The sequence below is a fragment of the Microtus oregoni genome, unplaced genomic scaffold (genome assembly GCF_018167655.1).
Source record: "Microtus oregoni isolate MIOR12 unplaced genomic scaffold, Mior012 000000F_ref0000247, whole genome shotgun sequence".
In the NCBI taxonomy this organism is placed as follows: domain Eukaryota; kingdom Metazoa; phylum Chordata; class Mammalia; order Rodentia; family Cricetidae; genus Microtus; species Microtus oregoni.
In genome coordinates this window covers 69,712,416-69,736,648 of record NW_024543059.1, presented here as the reverse complement: position 1 = coordinate 69,736,648, position 24,233 = coordinate 69,712,416, and the positions used below count along the sequence as shown (strand labels likewise).

General features: G+C 45.2%; 1 protein-coding gene across 2 annotated transcripts in view; it reads right to left on the bottom strand.

Moving 5' to 3' along the window:
- The window catches only part of Nfkb1 (nuclear factor kappa B subunit 1), a 116,955-nt gene that overhangs the window by 44,302 nt on the left and 48,420 nt on the right, over positions 1–24,233 (bottom strand). For both annotated transcript variants that reach the window (XM_041655084.1, XM_041655092.1), the window contains exon 7: positions 1,349–1,497. In XM_041655084.1, coding sequence (XP_041511018.1) covers positions 1,349–1,497 — 149 coding nt within the window. The remainder of the gene's footprint in view (positions 1–1,348; positions 1,498–24,233) is intronic.

Below are 24,233 nucleotides of genomic sequence, written 5' to 3'. Positions count from 1 at the left end.
TGCATAACCCTTTGCTACATGTGGAAGTCAGAGTCGGTTCTCCATTCACGTGGGATATAGGAGTTAAATTCAGGTTTCAGACTTGGTGGAAAGTGTGCTTTCTGAGCTACTGGATTGGCCCTCATATGTGGTTTTTAAGGATCCCCAAAGTAAGAGTAATCTGTTTCTGAAATGAATGAATGCTTACATCAATTTTCACTCTGGGTTAAGTTACTACATTGTCTGCTAGTTTACTGTTTCAGGATAATGAAACAAACAAACAAAAACCTTAGAATAACGAATATCTATTTTATGTGTGCACACATTTGTGTGTGTATGCAGAGGTCATAGGACAACTTCAGGTTTGACACTGAGTCCACTGTTTGTCTGCTACATGGGATTCCAGAGAGTCTCCCATTTCTGCCTCCCATCATCCCCACGGGAGCTGGGATTACACATCCCCATGCTCTGCAATGGGCTTTTCTGTGCAGCCAGGGGATCTGAACCTGGGTCATCACACTTGCTTAACAAGCATTTTTACCTTCAGGGCATAATTATATCTATTATTTTTTGATTCTTTAGAAATGAAATAATTTTCATAAAGTTTCATTCATTAAAAATTGTTTTATTTGACTGACTTTGAATGAATACACTAATCTCTATCTACTGTTAAGATCGAATGCATGCTCAAACCAACTTGCATTTCTTGGTTACTTAGTCTGCATACTTCTTAAGTAGCATCGAGTTGGAACAATATATATTTATCTCCTTCATGTCTCAAATGTTCCCACTAGGAATCTATTAAGGGAATCACAAATAGATAAACTCAGAGCTGGCTGTGGTGGTGCGTGACTCCAATCTCAGCACCTAAACACTCAGGAGGCAGAAGGACAGTTGTTAGTTCATGTTAACCTTAGACTACAAGTGAAGACCCTGCTCCAAAGAAGCAAAAAGCATCTATAAGGTAACCATTTCTGTATAGTTAAGGAGGTGGCATTTTGTTTTTGCTTTTGTCTTTATCTTTATGTCCAGGAGACAAAAAACACCATTGAAAATGGCACAAAGATAAATTGAAAATGGCTCTTAGGTCAGGTCCTATAAATATAACGTCACTCAACTGAACCGCACACCTGTGGGAGGCCAAGAGTATAAACGCTAGGATTGTCTCAGGCAGTCACATATCTGATCACTGTTTTTTTCCTTAGGGTTCAAAGGCAATCACACACATTCCCTAGGTTTGTATGTGTGGGTGTTTTCAGACCCTCTCAGGCCTCGCACAGGTCGGTGATGAAGGGCTTATTGATTTCCCACCCATGCGCTTCATGTGCTACCGTTCCCATCTCCCGCCGCACCGTGTGCCCCCACTTACCCAACCACCATGTCCTTGGGGCCGGCTACCACAGTGCAGATCCCGTCTTCACAGTGTTTGCCCACCAGGCTGTGGGCATGCAGGTGGATATTTTTCCCATTTGTGACCAACTGAACAATAACCTTTGCAGGTCCCACATAGTTGCAAATCTATATGAGAAGCACATTGTTAACAGTTAGTATATTTGACCTTATTGTAAAGTGGAATCAGTGAGCATAAACACAATATAAAAATTTGCAAATGTATACATGTGACTATAGCTTAACTTAAAAATGTATGATGAACACATGACAGGATGGGAATAAATCGAAATGTTAGTGGGGATTGCTTTATGTGGTGAGCCTGAATATCCTGGAAGCAAGACAGTAAAACAGAGTACGCATCGTTAGTGTGAACTAACACTCGCGTCCCTAAGTAATCCTCCTTACTAACGAAACTGTTTTATTCTCTGTATCCTTGTCACAGTTTTGGGAGACAAAAACTGGGAAAACCATGCATGAGGAGAGAATGGATGACTGATGTAGTAAAGGCACGAAAAAAAGAATGTACCCTAATGCCGTGCCCTGTAACTTGGCTCCGAATGCTGGTTTCAACAGTGCAAGCCCATGGCGTGGCCCACTGTCACTTACTACGACACCCGCCTATTTTCAGTAGTTTCCTCCGCCTTGGACTCTGACACTTACAATGCACATGTCAGGCGCCTCTTAAGTTTCTTAAATAACAGAGCAAACTCCCTGAATGGAAATTCTTAGGTTTCACCTCTGGTTATTTGGCTCTTCTTTTATGCAGTTAAGTTTCCATGTGAGGTAATTTTTATGTGTATATCACTAACACGATGGGAGCAGCAATAAAGAGGAAAAAACAGAAGAGACCAGGTTTTCTTTCTTGTCTAGTTGACCATCCTGACTTCTACAGCATAGGACCTGTCCCCCATGAAGACCAAAAATCACACCAAAAGCTCAGTGCCATCATTTTCCCCTTTGAATCTCTTAAGTCAGAACCTGTCATAGATCTCACCTATTGCTGAAATGCATTGCATCTCTGGAAGCCCTTCTGATAATAAACACGAAGCACCTGCATTTGCTAATAAAGCGTCTTGTGAAGACACGGCCTTCCTCAGCCAGCTTGCTTCTAATACCATCCCCTTCAACTGTCAAGACTCCACTGAGGCAGGGCTCTGTAGAATTTTTCTTAATATGGATTTCCCAAAATGGAACCTTTGTCAGAGCTTGATCACTTCTGGTACTACTCCCTAGAGGCTATGGAGAAGAGCTACTGTGGCCATGAACACTGGCCTGTCCTCCAACCAGCTGGGTAGACTCCTCAAGGGCCTCCCTGACTGAGCCCCGATGCAGCATTGTAACGGTTTGCTTCTGAACCCTGCCAAAAACTCATGAAATGTTTTCAGCCTGTACTGGAAGTGGATCTGTAGGAGGTAAAGTCAAATATGCCATAAGGGTCAGTCCCTTATCCAATGGAGCTGTGCCTTTACACAAAGAGGAAGAGATACTTAAGCCAGGATGGCCTATCTTGTTATGTAATTTCCTGTCTTGTCCTCAGACTGCAGAGTTCCCACCAGATGTGGCTGCCGAATCTGAAGCCTCCCAGCCTTTGAACTGCTGGCCAAATGAACTTTAACTCTGTGTAAACTACTCATCAGCTATCATAACAGAAAATGGACCAAGACTTACTCCTTACTGCCTTCCCACAGTGGGGAACAAGCCAATGCAAAGGAAGGCTTTGCATTAACTTTAACCCTTACTATCCCAAAGCATGAATATTTCTTAGACACAGCACTTCAAGCTCTCTCTGGTATTAAAATGAAGTGACTTTAGCAAGCGGCCTTTCCATTTAAGTGTAGGACAAAGAATAAAAAGTTCTTGAATGACTGATGCCCCAGCTCTGGGTGATGAGATCTGAGATCAGTCTGTCAAGGATCAGCAGGGGCACCAAGCCAAACAAGTGATGCCCTTGTAACTGATAGGGTGCACAGGAACGCAGCAGAGTAAGTGCGAGGAAGCGCTTCACTTGGGTGAAATCAGGCTAGCTTTCCACTTAAGCAGAAAGAACTCAGTGAGGAAGGCCAGTCACTCTGGAATCTGAGCCCTCTGACGCTCCTGTTAGTCACTGGTGCTGGAGAAGAGAGGTGGGAGGTGTGTTCACTTGTTTTTCTTACTACTAACTTCATGGTTGACGGGTGGCAAGAATGAGGAACTGGGACGACTCTGAGGTAAAGAACCTGAAAGATTTGCCAGTGACTAATGCGCTGTTTGATCCCTCTGAGAGTCCAAGTCAGGATGGCATCATCTGGTTTTTACACAGACCACAGAATAAAAACTGGGAGGGCCCTGGACTTTCTGTACTTTCCAAGATACCGTCAGAAAGAGAGAGGGGTGGGGAGGAGAGAGGGGGTGAGAACCTGAGTGTGAGGGCAGCTGTATGGCACAGGCAACCCTTGACAGAGAGAGAGGGAGGGGGAGGTGGAGGGGGAGGTGGAAAGGGAGGGGGAGGGAGAGGGAGAGAAGGAGAGGGAGAGAGGGAGAGGGAGAGGGAGAGGGAGAGAGAGGAGACACAGCTGTATGTCACAGGCAACCCTTGACAGAGAGAGAGGGAGGGGGAGGGGGAGAGAGAGAGAGAGAGAGAGAGAGGGAGAGGGAGAGAGGGAGAGGGAGAGGGAGAGAGAGAGGGAGAGGGAGAGAGAGAGAGGAGACACAGCTGTATGTCACAGGCAACCCTTGACAGAGAGAGAGGGAGGGAGAGGGAGAGGGAGGGGAGGGGGAGAGGGACAGGGAGAGAGAGAGAGAGGAGACACAGCTGTATGGCACAGGCAACCCTTGACAGAGAGAGAGGGAGAGGGAGGGGGAGGGGGAGGGGGAGGAGGAGAGAGGGAGAGGGAGAGGGAGAGGGAGAGGGAGAGGGAGAGGGAGAGGGAGAGAGAGGGAGGAGACACAGCTATATGTCACAGGCAACCCTTGACAGAGAGAGAGGGAGGGAGAGGGAGAGGGAGGGGGAGAGAGGGAGAGGGAGGGGGAGGGGGAGAGAGGGAGAGGGAGGGGGAGGGGGAGGAGGAGGGGGAGAGGGAGAGAGAGAGAGGAGACACAGCTGTATGGCACAGGCAAACCTTGACATGATAACTTGGGGAACCATCATCTAGGATGCCACGGAAACCAAAGGGTATTTGCTACCAATTTAGAAATTTATTCTATGAAGTTAATGGAAATATTAACTTCTCCACAGAACAGTCTCTTGAAAACAAAGTTTACGGAGGGCAACTGTGTCTGTTAGTAAGGTCTTTCTAAGAGTCTGACCATATTCTTGAGTACATGATGGGTGTCCAGCCACAGGCGGGGAGACAAGGTGCTACCCTGTGTAGTCAGCTGCTCAGGAGAGGGAAAGAGCATGGACAGCAAGGACAGTCCACACTCGAGGCTGGTGACTTGGTCTCCGTAACTGTTCAATGACTAGTAATGCTCAAGGGGTTGTGGTGAGAGCACACATTAGAGCTTGTAAGTCCTCACGGAGGGCACAGCAGACCACAGAACATTACGTCAGCTATGCCTCCCACTCACGGGGCCTGCAGTATCACAGCTGCCCGGGTGATCTTTCAAACGTCTGTGAGGCGACTGGCTGGAAGACACTTGGCCCACTTCTATTCCTAGGAGAAGTCATTTTCCACATTGCTGTGTTTTACTTTTCTTGAAAATACTATGTTATTCTAGTGGCAGCTGCCATTCCTGGGGACAACCAGACTTTGCTGGCCTCCCAGACAAAACGCAAGACTCTTCTAGAAGTTCTGTGTCCACAAGCCAGAACTGCTTTTGGAACTAGAAGCCCATCTTAGTCAACCATATACTTCTACCTAAAAAACCCGCCCCACCGTGGAAAGCACATGCTGCTTCTTCAATGGGGTTAGAAGAGGCAAGTGGTCTAGAATCTTCTTAGAATCAGAGTTTTAAAAGTCCAGGTTGCTGTCTGGATAAATTTGGCTAAGTACTTTGACAGGAAGTAGAAGCAGCAGAAATGTACGACATCAGACATAAAACCATACTTTTTGGCTTACGTTTTCTTTCGGAGTGATGGATACGAAGGGAACAGAAATGTTCCCAGTGTCCAAATAGAACCTAAGACAAGCTCTGCTTGGGAGCCCACTCTGCTTGGAAGCCTGACTCCACTCTACCACACGAAGCAGCATGGCTAGGTTCAGAGCTCTCCCAGTCAGGTTCAAATCCCCCAGCTGCTAGGGAGGGACACTTAATAGTCCCACATGCCAGCTTCTCCACCTTGAAAATCCAACCAGTAACACATGATCACAGGACTGCTTTAAGATTAAATGAGATAACACAACACTTGCTCCCTGAGGGGAATCGATAATCCCAGATATTAACTGTCTCCTGTCTAGTCTATCACCTCACCGAGAATGTTTGTAAAGCCCCTAATATCAGGGAGTGCGGGCTGCACTTTGCTCAGAACAAGCCCCATCTGCTCTCACAGGAATTAAACACTGGGACAGATACTAATCAGATAATTTCAACAATACATGTAAAACCTAACTGGAGAACTTGTCAGAAGGACTTATTATTAGGGTATAGACATGGCCAGGAAGCTTCCAGTAAAACTAACGAAGACTGAGATTTGAAGGGAGAGGGTAGTAGGAGGGGCAGGTGGAGAGCATGCAGAGTGCTCTCGCAGTCCTCCTGACCCCTGCCTGGCCTTGCTCAGGAACACCCCACAGGCATTTCTCCACAGTTCCACCAACAGCCATGGTCTCTTCTCTTCCCCACTGAGAATGGTACCCATTCTTCAAGAGAAGACCTAAACCCGAGTCTTCCATGACACCTTCCTCATGAGGCCAGCCTATGAAGGTTCCACTACTGTCCTTGTATGGACAATGACTGGGGGAATTATATGTAGCTGACCAGCAAGGGTTAACAACGTCTTACTTGGCTTGTTTGCTCATTTCTCAGAGCATGTGTCTACTTCTTAACCGCTACCTATGGAAGGCGAGGGAGCAATCCCCACAACAGCCATGTGGGGTCAGTAGTGGTTCCCCATTCCCCTGGGGAAGAAGCCAAAGTGCACTGCCTGGTTCCTGTGACTGCAGTGACTTGGCAGGTCCCTGGAACTCCGGTCTCCCCCACCCCAAAGCCCAGTCATGATTTCACTGCACCATGTCACCACTTGGCTCAGCCCTTTTTCTCCGTGCCAAGCTCGCTCCAGAGCTCTATGGCTCTGCTCTGCCCATCTGAGCACAGGAACACGGTGGTCACAGAAACGCCTGCTCGTTGGCACTGATGTGTATTGTGAGAAAGGCCTCAGAGCCAGGTGTGAGAAGGATCCAAGTTCTCTTGTCTCCCTGAGTCTCTTCCATTTAAAGAAAAAAAAAATACTACAGCTAATCTTAAACCATGACACTTACTCTTCTCCATGGAAGTCAAATTACAAAGAGGGAGAGCAGGAAGGAGAAGGGGAATGAGGGGCAGGAGAGAGACTAGGAGATTATTTTAATAATATATACCCTCTCAAGGAGGACAGGCAGTCACTTTACTGTTCTCAATTATTTATTTGTGCAACCAGGAAGCAGAGATCAAAGCTTGCTACACGAGATCACCCCTACTGGCATAGAAAGTGCTGAATTGGTCTCTTCTCACTGAGACAGGGGATTCTGAGTGGATCTAAGCCAGAATCAAAGCCCCAACTCTGCCTTCACCCAGCTCTGCAATCTTACGTGAGTGGGTAACTTCTGAACCTCACGCTTTGTGTCTACATTGGTTGTAGCTTCTTGTGAGGCCTGCATAGTGTCTGGCACCAAGCAGCTTCTTTCTTTCCTTCCTTCTTATCTGTGGAGATCATCTGGGCCTTCTGATGACCCTGAGATAGGCAGGGTTGGCACTAGTACCCCCATCTTGCAGATAAAAAAAAACCAAGTTTAGACAGACTGAGCAACAAGTGATGTAACCTTCTGAGGACAGCCAAGATGCAGAACACTGTGGAATTCACTCCTCATCCTCTGAGCACTGCTGCGCTATTGCAAGCAGGGGATGGGACACATGGAAACCCCTTCAAGTCATTCACTACTAATGGCACACTTGTTTTCCCAGCAGGGTTCATGGATTTGCAGTATTCCTGGCACTCCCTACTAGAGTGGCCAACAGCACATGGAGCTCGAGACTCAGGCTGGGACTATAGTGCAAACCACCTCTCAGATAGGAGGGTCTGCCCAGAGCAGGCAAAAACCCTCTACCTGCACACAGCCCTGCTGTGAGGGTGGGGGACCCCTCTACCTGCACACAGCCCTGCTGTGAGGGTGGGGGACCCCTCTACCTGCACACAGCCCTGCTGTGAGGGTGGGGGACCCCTCTACCTGCACACAGCCCTGCTGTGAGGGTGGGGGACCCCTCTACCTGCACACAGCGCTGCTCTGAAAGTTTCATATCATCATACCTTGACCTGGGCCTTCTGTTTTTCTTTGTGCTTTTCCCTTTAATTTTTAATTTTATCACATAAAACATAAATGTCTAGAGGTGAGGCTTCCCTGAGAACCTCAGGTGCAGGGAAGTCCTGAGCTTTGCTAACGTGACAAATCCCCACCTTTTGTGGCTTTAATAATCCACGACCGTAAAAGAATGTACGGATGCAGTGTGTAATTGGTGGACAAACAATGTCAGAAGCACTCACCTCAGCCAGCCTCTTGCCAGAGGGAGCATTTTAAATAGAAAATTAAGTGTATAATAGTGTTCTCTGGCATTGTTTCTTTTTATTGTTTTACTCTTTTTACTCTACTACATGCTTTGTCAAGAAATTAGAAAATAATATCAAGTGAGACGGTCAAAAGCAGCCCAGGATCCAATCACCCTCAGCATCTCTGGGGCCACTCTGGCTGGGAGCCGATCCCCTCGGGATCTGTGCCGAGGGATTTTGTTCAAGTCAGGTCCTGCTAAGTCTCATCATTCCTCTGCTCAAAATTCCAAAAGTGAAGATGGTTGAAATTGAGTGATTAGCACAGGGGCTCATTATGTAATTCCATGTACGCATGCTTACAATTCTCACGTAAAACCAAGACAAACAAAAGCAGCTGGATGTCTCTCTATTCTCAAAAAGCCTTTACAACAGTTGAAGAGGCCCCAGGGCTGGGGAATCTGATCCCCACTTCCTCTTGGACCCTGTTTCTTCTATTTCCAATGCAGCCACACCAGACTCTGCTGTTCTGGAACTTTCCAGGTGAGCTCTCAGTAGAGAGCTTCTGGCCTCATGTGGTCTGCTGAGACACTCTGCTACCTCCTGCTACCTGCAGACTTTGAGCACTCTTTCCTTGGGCGAGTGTTCCTTGGGACTTCCTCTACCTAAACTCTTCTCACTCCACCTGCTGCTCTTCTCCCTACTTCACCCTCTGTCTGTTTACTCATGTATACGGATGTTTTGTCTTCATATACACCTGCACACCAGAAAAGGGCATCAGATCCATGGGACTATAGTTCAGGTTGTGAACTACCTGAGCTGAACTCTGGACCTCTGGAAGAGCAGCAATGCTCTTAACTGCTGAGTCATCTCTCCTAAATACCATCATGTTTCCTATATTAATAATGTCCTGTCTTCTCCATTAGAAAGACAGTGGTGCTGCTAGGCATTGGTAGCACACGCCTGTAATCCTAGCACTCAGGAGGCAGAGGCAGGTGGATCTCTGAGTCTGCAGCCACTCTGGTCTACAGAGAGAGTTCCAGGTCAGGCAGGGACTACAGAGGGAAATCTGTCTTGAAATCCCTTCACCCCTTCAAAAGAATGGTAAACTACAGGAACGGAAGCATTTTTTTTTCTTTTATCCTTTCTACTCCCTAGTGTCTGGAATAATTCCTATTATATTATCTTGTTACTATGTATATAACTAACAATTGAGATAGTATTAAAATGCTATTTAGCGAAGAGAAATTACTAAAATATTAAGACTTGTATTAGGTGGGAAGAAATTAAAGTGCTAATTTTTCTTTTGCCTTTAACAATGCCTGGACCCTAATACACGCTCTCAAGAAGCTTCTTGAGCTAGAATGTGATCATTACATACCAGAGTACAACATTAGCCTGGGTCTAGCCAGGGACTCTGGTCTTGTTACTAGACTGGAAGTTGGTACTGAAACCTCTAGGAATCCCAGCAGCAGTGGGAAATTGACTGTTCAGTCATCATCACTGGGAAAATCAAGGCAGGGCGAGTGCTTCCCTTAAGACCAGGCTAGCCCTTTGCTCCCCAACCCCCGTCAGCAGCCTGCTGCAGGCCCGAGGCCTCCTCTCCCCTGCACCTGCCTCATATGTCTCCTTCTGCTGATTTTCTTATTTCCCTCACACTTGCAGGGTCCCCATTGTTGTTCCACCCCAATTCCTCAGCCTCACAACTCCTCAGACTAGAGGATCCTTCTCTGGTGGATGGATGAACCTCCCCCAAAAGATCTCATCCTGATGTGACACAGGGCTGTACCGCCAAGACCTCAAACTAGTGGGATCTCATGCAGCAAAAACACAGGCATTGGGGGCAGACTGGCTGGCTCGGAATCGTAGACCCTCCATTACCAGCTGATACCAGACCCTGGGAAAGTTAGTAACTTTTGACTTCTTTTCATATGAAAAACGCGAACATGAGAACATAGTCTCTGGGTTTTCACAAGTATTAAAAGGAGACAGATCACTTAAGTTGCTTGGTATAGTTCTTGAGGCAGAATAATCGTCCTTTATCTCCCCTTGCCCTCACAGATAGCTGCTGCTGGGGTTTCCTGGGCTCTAATGCGAAGTCTCTGCATGTAAGCTTTCCCACAAATGCCTTTTCCTTTCTGTCACTGACGCTCAGGGCTCTTGTCACCAATTCAGAGAACTGTGTCTGTTCCTTTTTCCAGGAACAGTGATCTTGTTTTTACGCTCAATGTTTATTCTAGATCTCTCTGAAATACTCCCTACCCCAGGAAGGATCTGAAGGACCTTTCCCTTAGTTACAGACACACGCCCTCTTCTTCCTTATTCTAAAGACAGCAGCCCTTTCTTGATGACGTTAAGTACAAAGACCATCACTTATTCAAATACATGGGGTCTTGTGCTACTCCAAGAAAACAGAACCATTTTTTTTCATTTGATGTTTTCTATAAGCCAGCGAGAAAGGTTAAGGCACTTCTCACACTAGCTCATATCCCATTCTCTACCAACCATTCAAGAACATCTCTAGTTATCAAGAAGAACCTCAAATTGAAGCTGTCTGAAACCTAACTAATTCTATTAGTCTTCAAATGAAACCTGCTTAAAGGCTGTGACTGACTTCAAGTTTCCAGACCTATTAGTCACTTATTATTACCCCACTGACGACCTTGGAAGCTCAGCCCCTCTTCTGACCTGACCTCTCTTCTCCTACACCACTGGCTGCTTGCCCTTCCCACCCACTCACCCCCCACCCCAGGAGCAGTCTTAACAAGCACTGGTTCTTGGTTCTTAGTCTCTGGTCTCTTTTTGATATTCATCCACTATGGTTTGAATTATCGACTCCATATGATACTAAATTAATATCTATGGGTTGGAGAGATGGCTCAGTGGTTAAGAGCACAGACTACTCTTGCAAAAGATCTGAATTTGGTTCTTAGTGCCATGTTGGTTTGAGAGGCTCACAACCACCTGTAATTCTGGCCCCAGTGTGATCTGGTCTCCTTGGACCCCTGTATTCATGCACAAGTGTGCAGAGGCACGCACACACACCCTAAACAAAAAACACCCCCATAAAGCCAAAACCAAAACCAATGTTCTCACCACCCTCATGAGCATGTCTGACATTTCCAGCTATCAGCAGGTTTACCAACCAACGTGCCCCAGGCTGGACCTTTCTTCCCAAACCTACTTTGCCTCCTGTTAAACAGAGCGGCTGTACCAAAACCTTCTTACCATGTGGGAGTGCTCTGCTTCTCATTTCGTCTCCTATGATATCTTAACTGCCAAATTTCAGAGCAAGGGCACCGCCCCCTCCCCCTGCACTCCCCCCTTTCCTCTGTTCTCACTGCCTTAGTTTACCCATCTTAGCTTAAAACCTAAGTCTAACTCATGAGGAAGCACAAAATTCTTCTAACTGCCATCCCTGGGCCTTTCCATCCTGGGACCCTTTTGCAACAGTGACTAGGTTTATGCACCTGAAACACAAGACATAATAGTATGTGTTTCTATTTTCTTAAATAAAATACAGTCTAGCTTCTTACACAACTTGTCTCTATTGTTTCATTCTAAAAATATTTTTACTTGTCCTTAAAAAATATTTTAAGGACACTTTGCTGTAGTGAATTGCTCACTATTCCTGTCCAACCTGTGAGATTTCTGTTTCTGAGCCTGTTGATTTTTTGGCAGGTTCTGTTTTCTTGAGCTAGATGGATGCTTTCAAATGCCTACCGTTCTTTAAGATAGCACCCCAATCCTGGACAGGAATCCTCCTGTAGATACTCTGAATGGCAGCTCACATGGACCTACCTTACTTTAGAGCCATAAGATCACGTCTGCATTTAGTAAAAACCAAAACAAAATGGTTGCACTGAGGCCTTTCTCATGCAGCAGCCAGCCAGCACAGAGCAGCAAGGACAACACTCGGGAGATGCAGCACCAGTGGCTTCTGGAAATGTTGTTAAAAGATCTGAGGGATGAGTAAGGCAGGAGGGAGTGGATGCTGACAGCGGTTCCTAGGATCCCTGACTATGGCTGCTGGAAGGGGCCCTCTAGGCAGCCTCATCTCATTAATCTGATTCGCAGGATCTGAAAAGTGCTAGCAAAGGTGAGAGCACAAAGCCAACAGCTTGGGAAACCGTTCTCACTCTTTGGCTGGAAACTGAAATTAAGAACACCAACTTGGCACTGAAATTCCAAAGAGGATTTTTTTTTAAACTCTTGTACTCCCTTAGGGCGTTCTACTTGCAGATGTAACTCATTTATGGGGAGACTAGCAGCAGAGATGCTCAAGCATCTTCAAGTCTCACAAATTCACCCCTGGGAAACAACATCCTGATTGTGCTAGGGCCTGGTCAAAGTGGCATCTGGGTGGGACGTGATTAGAGCAGGTTCCAGATAAAACAGAAGTGAGACTGGGTGGAGGGCCACAGGCCTGTCACTTGGAGGCAGCTCACAGTCAGCACAGGAGGCAGGCTTCCCTTGCTCCGGACGCAGGAGCCATCCTCCCACCCGAGGCCACCCCAGCTTCACACGATCCTTTGTTTCCAACTCAAAGAAAAACATCTAGGAGTACAAAATTAGGAAGCTTTGCCCTGCTTTAAACTGTGATTTCAGGACTGAAGAAAACAACAGGGGTGTTTATAAAAAGTCTGAACTGTCGTTCTCAAACTTACAGAATGCTATAAAATCTCCATTTGGTACAAAGGGAGAACTAGTCTGTCTACGGCAGATGCACTTTGTGTTTCCTGCCAGGAGAAGCTTACCAAAGCTTACCTGCCTCAAAAATATTTAACTCTCCACTCTGACCACACACACACACACACACACACACACACACACACACACAATTAGGAAGCTTTACTTAGTTTTAAGTAAAAAATATATACACATACACATGTATATGTATAGATATATGTACATATATACACTATATACATATATGTCTATATAAATACACACACATATAGTTTTTTTTAAAGGTCTGGCTAGGAATCTGCAAATTTTCAGGTAAGAACATTTAGATTAATTCAGTGACTTGTGGAGGTCTACATCCCTAGTTACTGCTGTAATTTTGTTTGAATCACCAATCACTTTGGTCTCTGAACGCTTCCTTTGTAAAATTTCTAGGCCACAGTCAACACAGCTTTAGCTTTAAAATGCTATGGCTCCCTAAACTATATATGTAAGACATATAGGACAATGGTCACCAGTCACAAATCTAAAACAGAAGGGAAAAAAAAGGTCTGACAACACAGAATTTGAGTTGGAAAAAACCCTGACCACGCAAACAGCTTTAAAACTGACTGTTTTAAATACATTTAACCACAATTACAAACCGAAAAAACAAACAATCAACACTCAAATTACCTGTGTCAAGGGGGCCTCTGATAGCATGGAAAATCAAAATTTAGAGACAAAGAAAAACCTTTATGTTAGGCAATGATTTCAACGTTTTCCATCAAGGCTGAGACTAGGTACTCAATGTGTTTATTCTCCATGACTCTGCTGAAGGTTCTCCCTTGGGTAGCTCAGAACTGACAATACTGGGGATGTCACCAATGTGATCATAGGGGTGGGGAACACAACAAGCAAATAAAATAATATAAAGCTATTTTAAACAAATTTTTTAAAAAATCTGTATAAACTTAAAAATTAAGCAGTCTAAAACACATTGGGTAAAGTAAGTCCAAAACAAAAATTTAATTCACTGACCTGTTTATTTCCTGAAAACAGAGATGATTCATGAAAAATTTCTAGCATTATCTTAAAATGATAGTTTAAAATTTATTTTAGTTTTATGTATATAAGTATTTCCCCTGGATATATGTGTACCATACATGTGCCTGGTGCTCGCAGAGGCCAGAAGAGGGTATCAGATCTCCTGGAGTTACAAATGGTTGTGAGCCGTCATGTCAGTTCTGGGAGCTGAACTTGGGTCCTCTGCAAGAGCAGTCAAGAGCTCTTAGCCACTGAACCATCTCTCCAGACATCCCTTAAAATGATTTTGATCCCAACTTAAATTGAGATAATTAGGAATATTTTTGATTCTATAATGTCCAAATTTATTTGTTATTAAATATCACTGATTTATTTATTTTTTCTTAGAGGCATATAATCACTCTCTGGGTATATATCTCTTAATATATTAAGATTTTATTTTAAATTATGTATATACGTGTGACTGTGGTGAGTATGTGCACAATTGTGCAACTACCCACAGAGGCCAGAAGAGTATGTTGGATCCCTTGGTGCTGGAGTTACAGGTAGTTGTGAGCTGCCTGATGTGGGTGCTGGGAACTGAACCTGGGCCCTCAAGAGCAGTGTGTACTCTTAACTGTGGAGCCATCTCTCTAGCCCCTGTCTGGATGTTTTCTTAGTTAGAAAACCAACCCTACCACCACCATAGAAGTCCACTATAGAGAAGCAACCAGGCTTTAACTGACAGCCAGAAGTCAGGGCCCAGATCTGAGTAGAATTTGGTTTGTTCCATGGTAAATAGGGCCGCAATATGAGGGACAGGAGGGCACTGGGGAAGAAGAAAAGTGGGAGGAAAGTACACAAGACAAAGCGCACTGCAATACTTGGCCACTTCCTGTGGAAAACCCCTACGAAAGAAGGAGAATTACAAGCAAGTAGACCTGGGAAATTTTGCTTTGTTTCTTGGCGACACTCCATGGGCCGTGTTACGCCCCCAGACGGGAGCGTGGCAAAAGAGAAATGACAACCAGTGTCAGACTGAGGTTAACCAAAGCAGTGCGTGCTCTGCACAGCATGATGTAAACAAAACAGGAGGGGAAACACCAAACTTCTATTGATTTCGAGGAGAATGTCAGCAGGTGATTCACAAAAACGGCATCACGCTATACCTGGTCTTTCTGGACCAAACCAAACCAAGCCCGTTCATGTTGTACCTAAACTGTTCAGCAGTTGTTAATAAACTGACACACAGTGTAAGAAGTAAGCCATGCCCTTTGAGCCTTGGAGACAATGGCCAACAAGATACCAGCATCTATGGTTTTTGCTTATCTATCAGAAAAGTATAACTTCCTGTAATCTTGATTAGCCAAATCTTGCTTTAAAGTTATGATTTATTAAGGAAAAATCTTTCTAGAGGTATATATATATTTTCCAACTGTAGAGCTCAGGTCCGCCCAGCCTTCCTTCCTTCTGTAGTCTTTCAGGACAGTTCTGAGCCACTGCGGTGACAGCAAGTTCACTCTGTCCTGGGTGAGCTGTGACTCCCATGAAACCCGTGTCTTCTGGGACTTCAGCTCATCGTGGCGACAGGGCACGTCCTATCTTCTCCCATGACAACTATTCAAGTACTTGAGGGCAACAAGACTATCCTGTAAGCCGGAAATACCCCAGGCTCTGCAATTGCTTCTCACACGAGGAAGGCTCGAGCGCAGCCTGACCTGAATCCACTCAGCTGATGGCTACGCTCTGCTCAGCACGTTACACGCATATCAGATCTTTCACCAGCGTAGGTGGGAGACCACCACGTCTTGGGGCTTATACACTATGTTTCCACTAATGTCGCCTGATGAGGAGTGACTTGTTTGGCAGCTGCAGCCCTTGCAGGAACATGCTGAGTGTATCAACAACATGCTCTCTGCATGTTCTGCTGCTGATCCACCCTTCTGCTCTGTGTGTCTCTGTTCAACATCAAGGCTTAAGAATTTGGCAGTTTGCTCCAGCTTTCAAAATTAATTTGAATCTAAAGAATTTGTTATCTATCACTTCTTATCAAAAAATTGATAAGAACCTTAAAGACATCGAGGCTAAGCATATATTGAAATGGTTAGGAACAATGCCTGGGGCTGATCTCTCCACAATGACATCACCAGCTCAGAAGATGCTGCTAGCCTCTGAAGGGCCAAAGCAGGCACCGCCAGTCTCTTTCCATCATCTCAGCATGCTAGGCGTCTTATGCAGAGGCAGTGAGGCAGACACGGTGTGATGAGCCTACCTCTCTGACATCCAACATGAAAAGCACACCATTCGGTGTGCCTCTGGCATTCCATCATTAGAGATGCAGAATGACTATAGAGCTGAGTGCATTCCAGTAAGGGGACCTCCATCCACCCCAGGCACACACATACACATATGCACCGACTACAGAGCATCCTCCGAAAATTCCCAGGAAACACCCCAATACCATCTCATACATATCTGCTGCTTGTCTATTCCCTGTGATCCTAGGACAGAGGAATAATCTCATTCATGTGTGTGACAGCAGAGCCAGCACCACACCTAGCAAGTGATTTATGTATGTACTTCATGAATGTGAGGAAGAACATGGGGGTCACTGAAACGGAGCACAGTGAGTTTACTGGGTTAGGATTCTAAAATAACCAATTAGTCAAGACTCTGATTAAAGGATAACAAAACCAACTGATTTTACAATAATTTTTAAAGGGTCCAGTTTGTCTTCTGCACATGAAATGGTATGAGAGGCTAATAAATACCACCATTCAAAAATAAAGTCAGTAGGAATAGGAAGGTTCCTAAAATTCAACATAAACAAAAGAATCTAACCCTACAACTTAAGGGAAAAATGTAACCACAGAAAGTACTATTCCAGTTGATGATTCTAGACCATGCCTGGAACGTTCACAGTGGATAGAGCCATGTCTAAAGGACATGAGAGCGGGCATTCAAGACTTCCACTGGTGGTGACTAGTACAATTTTAATATCACAATAAATAATGGCAGAAATGGTACATGGTGCCCGGAATGACACAAAAAGCCAGAACTGTATTTATCTGATGTGCTTAGATCAAACACGCTTCAGATTTTGAAACTTTTCAATTTTGAAATATTTGTATCAACTTTATAGTTTGGGTGTTTCTAAAAATCTGAACTCCCATCTTTTTTGACACAGGTCTGTCTGTCTGTTTCTGTCTTTCTCTCCTCCCAACCCCTACATGGGCTAGCTGGCCTATGAGTTCCCAGGGACTCTCCTGTGCCCACCTCCCATCTCTCTGTAGGAGCACTGGAATGATAGCCACGCACTACTGTTCTGCATCCAGCTGTAAAGTGGGATCTGGGGATTTGAACTTGGGTCTTCAGGCCTGTATGATGAGTGCTTTACCCCATTGAGCCATTTCTCTCTGGCCCTTTCAGAGCATTTTTGATTTTGTATTTTCGAATTAGGAATGTTTAAACTGTATTAAAAATATTGAGTATGAAGAGAAAACTAATTTGAAAACTGGAAAAGTTAAGTGCCAACTAACAAAAAATATAAAATAATCGGCAGAAATAGAAAACCCCAAATTTGTAATCAATTAGTAATATTTGATTGAGAAAAGACTCACCCATGGATACTGAAACCATTAGAAGGCAGATGGTGGTTGGTTTATGCCAGGGCTTAAGGAGTGGAGGTGGAAACAAGTGGATTCAAAACAGTTTGAAGGTATAGCCAGTAGGACAGATTTTAAATGGAGCTCAGGAGAGAAGGGTTAAGAACAACTCCAAGACCTTTTGGTCTGAGAAACTGGGGGAATTCCACTTCTAAGAATGGAAGACTTCAAGTGGGGAATTAAGAATTCACCTTTGAACCTGGTAAATCTACCAGATATCCAAATGATGAAGTCAACCAAGTAGCTGAACCTGAAGTCTAGGGTGGAGAAAGTAATCAGAAGATACAGAAAGCCAGGAGAGGCGAGGCAGAAAGACAAGCTGGTTTTGTCCAAGTGTTCATCAAACCCGACGAAAAACTGGGATAATAACACTTTCCTGGCAGAGCTCAAAAAGGTTTTGCAACAGGAGCTCAGTAAGACTGTGTGTCTTCTTACATCCATTACCAATCGAGTATTTCGATTACTAACTGGAGCAATAACTGAGTATTCAAAGAATGAAAAGAAATTTAATTTAGCAAAATATTTCCTGTAGGAAAACTAGTAAGACATGGGTCTTGTCCTCAAGAAGTAAGGCCTAGAGACGAGGAGATGAGGAAGTGAATCAGTATGGCAGACATGCCACCGGGCAGGCGCCCATGAGGAAGGAACCTAAGAACTCACCCAAGTGAGCTGGTGGACGGGAACAATCAGGGAAGACTTCCTGAAGGCGTCACCACATTGAAAACTATATCATCAAACAGGCAAGAAATAAATGACCCAACAGAGAGTGAAAATAAAGCCATGTTAAAAAAAAATCAGAATTCAGGGCCGCAGTGAGGCTCACCGGTAAAAAGCACTATCTGTGCACACCTGGTAACGTGGGTGTGGTCCCTGGAACCCAGGTAGAAACTCTGAGCGGTGGTGCACATCTGCAATGCAGCACACCTGCAGAGAGAGGCAGGCAGAGGGCTGGCGAGGCTGGAGTACTCACCACAGTGGTAACCAAGAGAGACTCTGCAAAGCCATCCTCTGACCTCCCAATGCATGGAATGCCAGTTATGAAAAAAATATGTGAATGACATCCATGAGTACTTGGGCTGCTCGAATTGGACATGCTGGGTCAAAATAGAGAAAGAAAAGAAAATGGGAGGGGGTGAGGAGGTGGAGGGTGGATCTGGGGAAGTTAGGGAGTATGAAGGAGTGAATATAATCACAATATACTTTATGAATTTCTAAGGAATACAAATAGTATAATAGAAAAGGACTGAGCATGGTGGCACATACAATTTAATCTCATTTAAATCTCAGCACTTGGGAGGCAGAAGAAGGCAAACACCTGTGAGTTCAAGTTCACCATTATCTATATAGTGAGTTCACGGCCAGTTAGGGCTACATAGTAAGACCCTGTCTCAAAAAAATATGCATTTTTTTTTAAATCTTATATCTGGGCTGAAGAAATGGCTCAGTGGTTAAAAACATTCACTGGTGTTATAACAAACCTACGTGGCTGCTCACAGCCAACTGTTTCAACTCCAGTTTCAGGGGTCCCAACACTCTCTTCTGGCCTCCATGGGCACTGCACACATATGAGGCACATACATGTAGGCAAAACACTCATACACATAAATAAGGATACATAAATCTTTTTTCAAACACTATCCCAATGATGTAACATTTCAAAGCAGCAGAGACCTTAGGATAAGTCAGAACTTACTGTCAGTCAGGATTACTGAGAAGGCAGACTGGGACATAAAAAAGACGGCATGTCCCAAACGGCTAGGAGAAGCTGCCTGTGAGCCACGGAAAGCCACACAGCCTTGACGGAGTAGAATGATATGAAAACCCATCAGAGCACTTCCCTGGGCAGACACGGCCCTTCACAACACTAATTCATTTAATATTCCCAACAGCATTCTGAGGTATGGAGCGGTTCTTATGCTAGTCCTACAGGGGCACAGAGAAGGCAGCTCACGGTTACACAGTTAAGAGGACGGGTCTGCATCTGCATCTGGCTGTGCTGCTATTCGTGCAGTCTTACTTTCTGAGAGGTCTTTGGGGGATACTGCAGAATGTTTAAGATCAGCAATGGATGTTTTTATAGACGAGCAGAACACGTGTGCACGCATGAGCTTTGTGCTCACGCCTACATGCATTGGATGTGCAGTGAAAGTGCTGCCAGCCATAAGGACACAGGGTGAACTGTAAATGCAGGGGAGGTTTGGGGGCGCACTCAAGAAGTTCCTAACAGTCTTCTCCCCAGGGAAGAAAGGAATCTTGGACAGAGGGGCACTTACTCTTCATTGCACATTTGTTTTGTGAGATTTTATTAAATGCAAGTGATATTTGTAAATAACAATTAATTTTTTGGTTTATTTTTAAACAAAAGTTTCACACTGGGAGTGACATGGAGCAGCCATTCTTCAAAAGAACAACCCAGGATTGCACAACTTTAGGAATTAAGAGTTGAGAGATTTTAGGCTGATCATAGACTAGAATAGAAGTGTCCATTAACAGAAGAGTTAATTGACACTGTGTCTTTGGATTCTCTATACTTTACTAGTACACAGATCTTTGCTTGGTGATCCACAAATTCAATTTCTTCCACATGGTCATTGTCAGCGGCTGACCCCACCTCCGGGATCAGGGCCGGAGTGTGGCAATGGCTGTAGCACCCCACTCTCAGTCACAGTCACTGCTACCTGTAGGACAGGTGGTTCTAAACTCAGTCAGCAGTGGCCTAGGGATGGCCAGGTGGGGAACGTAAGCGTTGATGTCAGCTTTTGGGGAAACTCGGGCTCCTCTCAGTGAGCCTTGGCTGTGCTGGTCTTTAGAGGAGAGCTGGGCGATGCAGAAAAGCCCAATGGGAGCTTTTCTACGAGTACAGTAGAGTTTGGTGCTTACTAATTCTTCCCTTAGAATTAAGAGTTTTTAAAATAATGACCATTTTGCTTAAACCTTTCTAGTATTCTTTTTTAAATTGTATCTTGCAATTGGAAGATTCAAATGGGCTTAGAAACTGAGGCAGAAAAGCCAGTTTTAACCAGTAAAAGGTTGGTGCCATGCCTAAGATTGGGTGTCTAGCCAAGACTAGGGGTGGCTGTCCTGGCTGCAGAGGAGTAGGCTGGGGAGGAGCAAGCAGGAGTGGACACGCGTGCAGTCCAGTGCAGTCCAGTGCCTCCGTTAGCTCCACCATGGAGGAACAGTGCTCCCTTAGACGATTCTCCCTGCACACTGACCACTTGGTCGCTGTACACGTAACCGCTGGCAGCCGGTTACAAGCCTTTAATCCCAGCACTTGGGAGACAAAGGCAGGCGGAACTCTGTGAGTTCAGGGCCAGCCTGGTCTACAAGAGCTAGTTCCAGGACAGGCTCCAAGGCTACAGAGAAACCCAGTCTCGAAAAACGAAAAACAAACAAACAAAAAAAAAAAAAAAACCTGCTGGCTACCTTCTACACACGGAAATCATTCTAGTGTTAACTTCTCTTAAGGAAATAACAGGCACCTTCATAGCTTTTTATTAAGCCTACACACTTGTCCCAAATGAGGATTTAAAGCCACACATGTGCCAGGGACAATGCCAGCTTGTTGGTTTTTCATTTAATTGCACACAACTCCTGCAAAGTAGTTGTTTCTATTTTCATCTCATAAACAAAGTCTGAAGAGCTTCAGCAACTGCCCCACTGCAAGTGGCACAACAGGGAATAAGGTGGAGGCTTTGCTTTCAAACACGGCCTTCCTCCACTAAACCACAGCCCTCCTCAGCTGTCATAAGACGAAGTCGCCACTGTAGCACATAGCGGGTTTACTCAGATCCTGCAAATCTTTGGGAACGACATTGTGTAACACATGCATATAGAACCCACTTCCTATGGGAAAAAAAATGTATCACCTTCTCTGCATCCAACTATTGTTCACTGGATTCACACCCAAGATGTAATTTTGTAAATTAGAATGGTTTAATGAAATCTTGAAGTAGTATGTTGGGAATGGGTTGACTAGCTCACAGAGTTGATGGTTAAATTCTTACTTTTGCAAGCCAGTTGACTTCATACTAGTACCTTGAAATTTACTGTGGGAAGAAAACTGACAGATGAGCTACAACCAAGGGCCTGCTGCCAAACATTTATTACATACCCTTCATCCACTCAATAAAGAAATGCCGCAGGAATTCAGATATGCCTAGAAAACAATATTTAAAACACCAGTACGTGGGCAAATCCCTCAGACCCGAAAGGTTTTCCAGCACAACCTAACTATGTAACAAAGGGGCACGTGAGTTGCTTTCTCAATGCTGCATGGAATGGCATGGCCTCTAGCAATACCCTCAGAAGCATAGCTTCACCAGTGCGATGGTGCTTACAGCCAATGAGAGGAAGAACGCCTCCCGAATCCATGCCCACTCCGGAGCTCACAACATGATGTCACTTAATATAGACGCTCTACTGAAGTCAAGAGGAGGTCCCTTATACAATATGGCGGTCTCTAACCACACTGGCTGGTGTCTTGATGAGAGACAGGAGGGGGAAGTTTAGGTACAAAGTCAGGAAGAACAGCCGTGTGAAGAGAAGCCGAGATCAGAGAGGCAGCTGTACGCTGGGGCGTGCTAAGGACAGCCAGCAGCCACCCAGAACTCAGAACAGGCATGAACTGATTCTTCCCTGAAACCTCCGGAGGGAATATGACCCCACTGGCAGCTTCACTGTAGATCTGGAGCCTCCAGAACTTTGGAAGAATAAACTCGTGTTGTTTAAAATGACCCAGATTGCAGTTACTTGTTATGTAGCCTAGGAATGAATCTAATAGTTGTACAAATGAGATGTACAGGGCCTGCCAGGATGCAGGGAGGGGGCCTAAGAAACTAACAATTCCTTCTGCCCTCTTGTTTCCTGTGAGCTTCCTACAACATCAGGTGTTACCTCTAGACACAAGCTTTTGGAATAGTTGTCAATTTCATGAATTTTTAAACTAAACAGAAGTAATTACGTTTTAATGCTGACTGAAAATGAAATTTACCCACATATTCTATAGATTTGGTTCTCTATGCCAGTTTCATAGATGAAGAAGTTGAGGCTTAGCTACGCTGAATAACACCGCTAATAAACGCAAATCTAGAGAGCAACCTTACACACCTGGCGCTGGAGGCCACATCTCAGCTGGTGCTAAAAACCCTGACTAGGCTGTCACAAAACTGAGCACTGCACGCCAAGCCTGGACCCAGGGAGGAGAAGCACACATTTGCTGCAGAGCTCCCTCAGATACACGCCTGCTGCTCTTCACCCCAGCCACCATGTCTCTCTCTTCCACCTTGAGAAACCTCACTATCCACTTCCCATCCGATAACTATTTTTCCAATGTCTAGACTATTTCAGTGATAGATGATTTGAAAAACATGTACTTGGCCTTCATTCTTCCTGGCCTGGTTACAATTCCCAAATCTTCTCAAGTATAAGCTAACTTATTTTGTACTTACGTATCAAACAGCTGATAACGCAGGTATCTAAAGATCCTGGGGATTTATTCCTACTTTTCACTGGTCTGCAGATGAAAATACTGACTTGCTTGCATATAGTTTTTATTTGTGATCTAGTCCACACTCAGTTATATGTTGTCTCTCCCTGCCCGGGATGGAGGGCATCCCCAGACCTGGACTCACTCTATTCATTTCTAGACTTGGGGTTTCTAGAGCATAAACTTGAGCTCTGTGTCTGCAGGAGCCAGAACTGACTCTCTAGAGACATCACACCTTTCGATTCGTCAGGGTCCAGGCTGGAACCTGCCCCTTCACTATCGCTCTGAAGGTCACCGGCTAACAGAAACTGAAACTCCTGACTTCAGGGGGGACTCAGTTCCAGTACCTCAGACAGGAAAGGCCCAAACCTTATCTTTTATTTCTGTGAGGCAATTAGAAACCACGCCTCTGAATGACTCGGGTCGGTAGTTAGTTCTAGGGCAGGGAGACTCCAGAGTGCACGAAGAGCTCCCATGCCTTCTACACCCCCACCGTTTCAATGGCATCTGAGTCCTCTCTCCTTCTGTCTCCCCATGTATGTGTCTGTGTGTGCACTCTGAAAACTGCACACAAAAACATGTTTCATTGTGACATATTCATATACGCTCCCTGCTGATCTTTCTCCCCTACCTCTCCCTTCCTCAAGTAACCTACATCTTCATACTTTTTTTTTAAATGTTTATTTATTTTTTATGTATACAATATTCTGTCTATGTGTATGTCTGCAGGCCAGAAGAGGACACCAGACCTCATTACATATGGTTGTGAGCCACCATGTGGTTGCTGGGAATTGAACTTAGAACCTTTGGAAGAGCAGGCAATGCTCTTAACCACTGAGCCATCTCTCCAGCCCCATCTTCATACTTTTTTACAAGTCTAATTATACATTATGGAAAAGGTTTGCTGTGTCTCTGGTACAGGGGAGGGATTTCTGTAGGAGGCACATCTCTTGGTGTTTTATTCTGTTAGAATTACCCGCTCCACTCGCAAGGCTTTGGGAACTGAACAAGGCCAACACTTTCAAGAAGTTGAGAGGAACGCTTTCTGTCGAGTGAAGCCTGGGAGCCATCCTGGCTTGTCCCCATGGGCTTATGAGGAAATCAGTGTGTGCGCTGTGTGTCTTTATGCTTCCTGCCTGCAGCTAACACCTGCTGGAGCTGCTAGCTGAGTCTGACTCAGTACTGCACGTACTGGCTTTGTGGGAGCCTAGGCAGTTTGGATGCTCACCTTACAACACCTGGATGGAGGTGGGTGGTCCTTGGACTTCCCACAGGGCAGGGAACCCTGATTGCTCTTTGGGCTGACGAGGAAGGGGGACTTGACGGGGGGGGGGGGGGGGGGAATGGGAGGCGGTGGCGGGAGGAG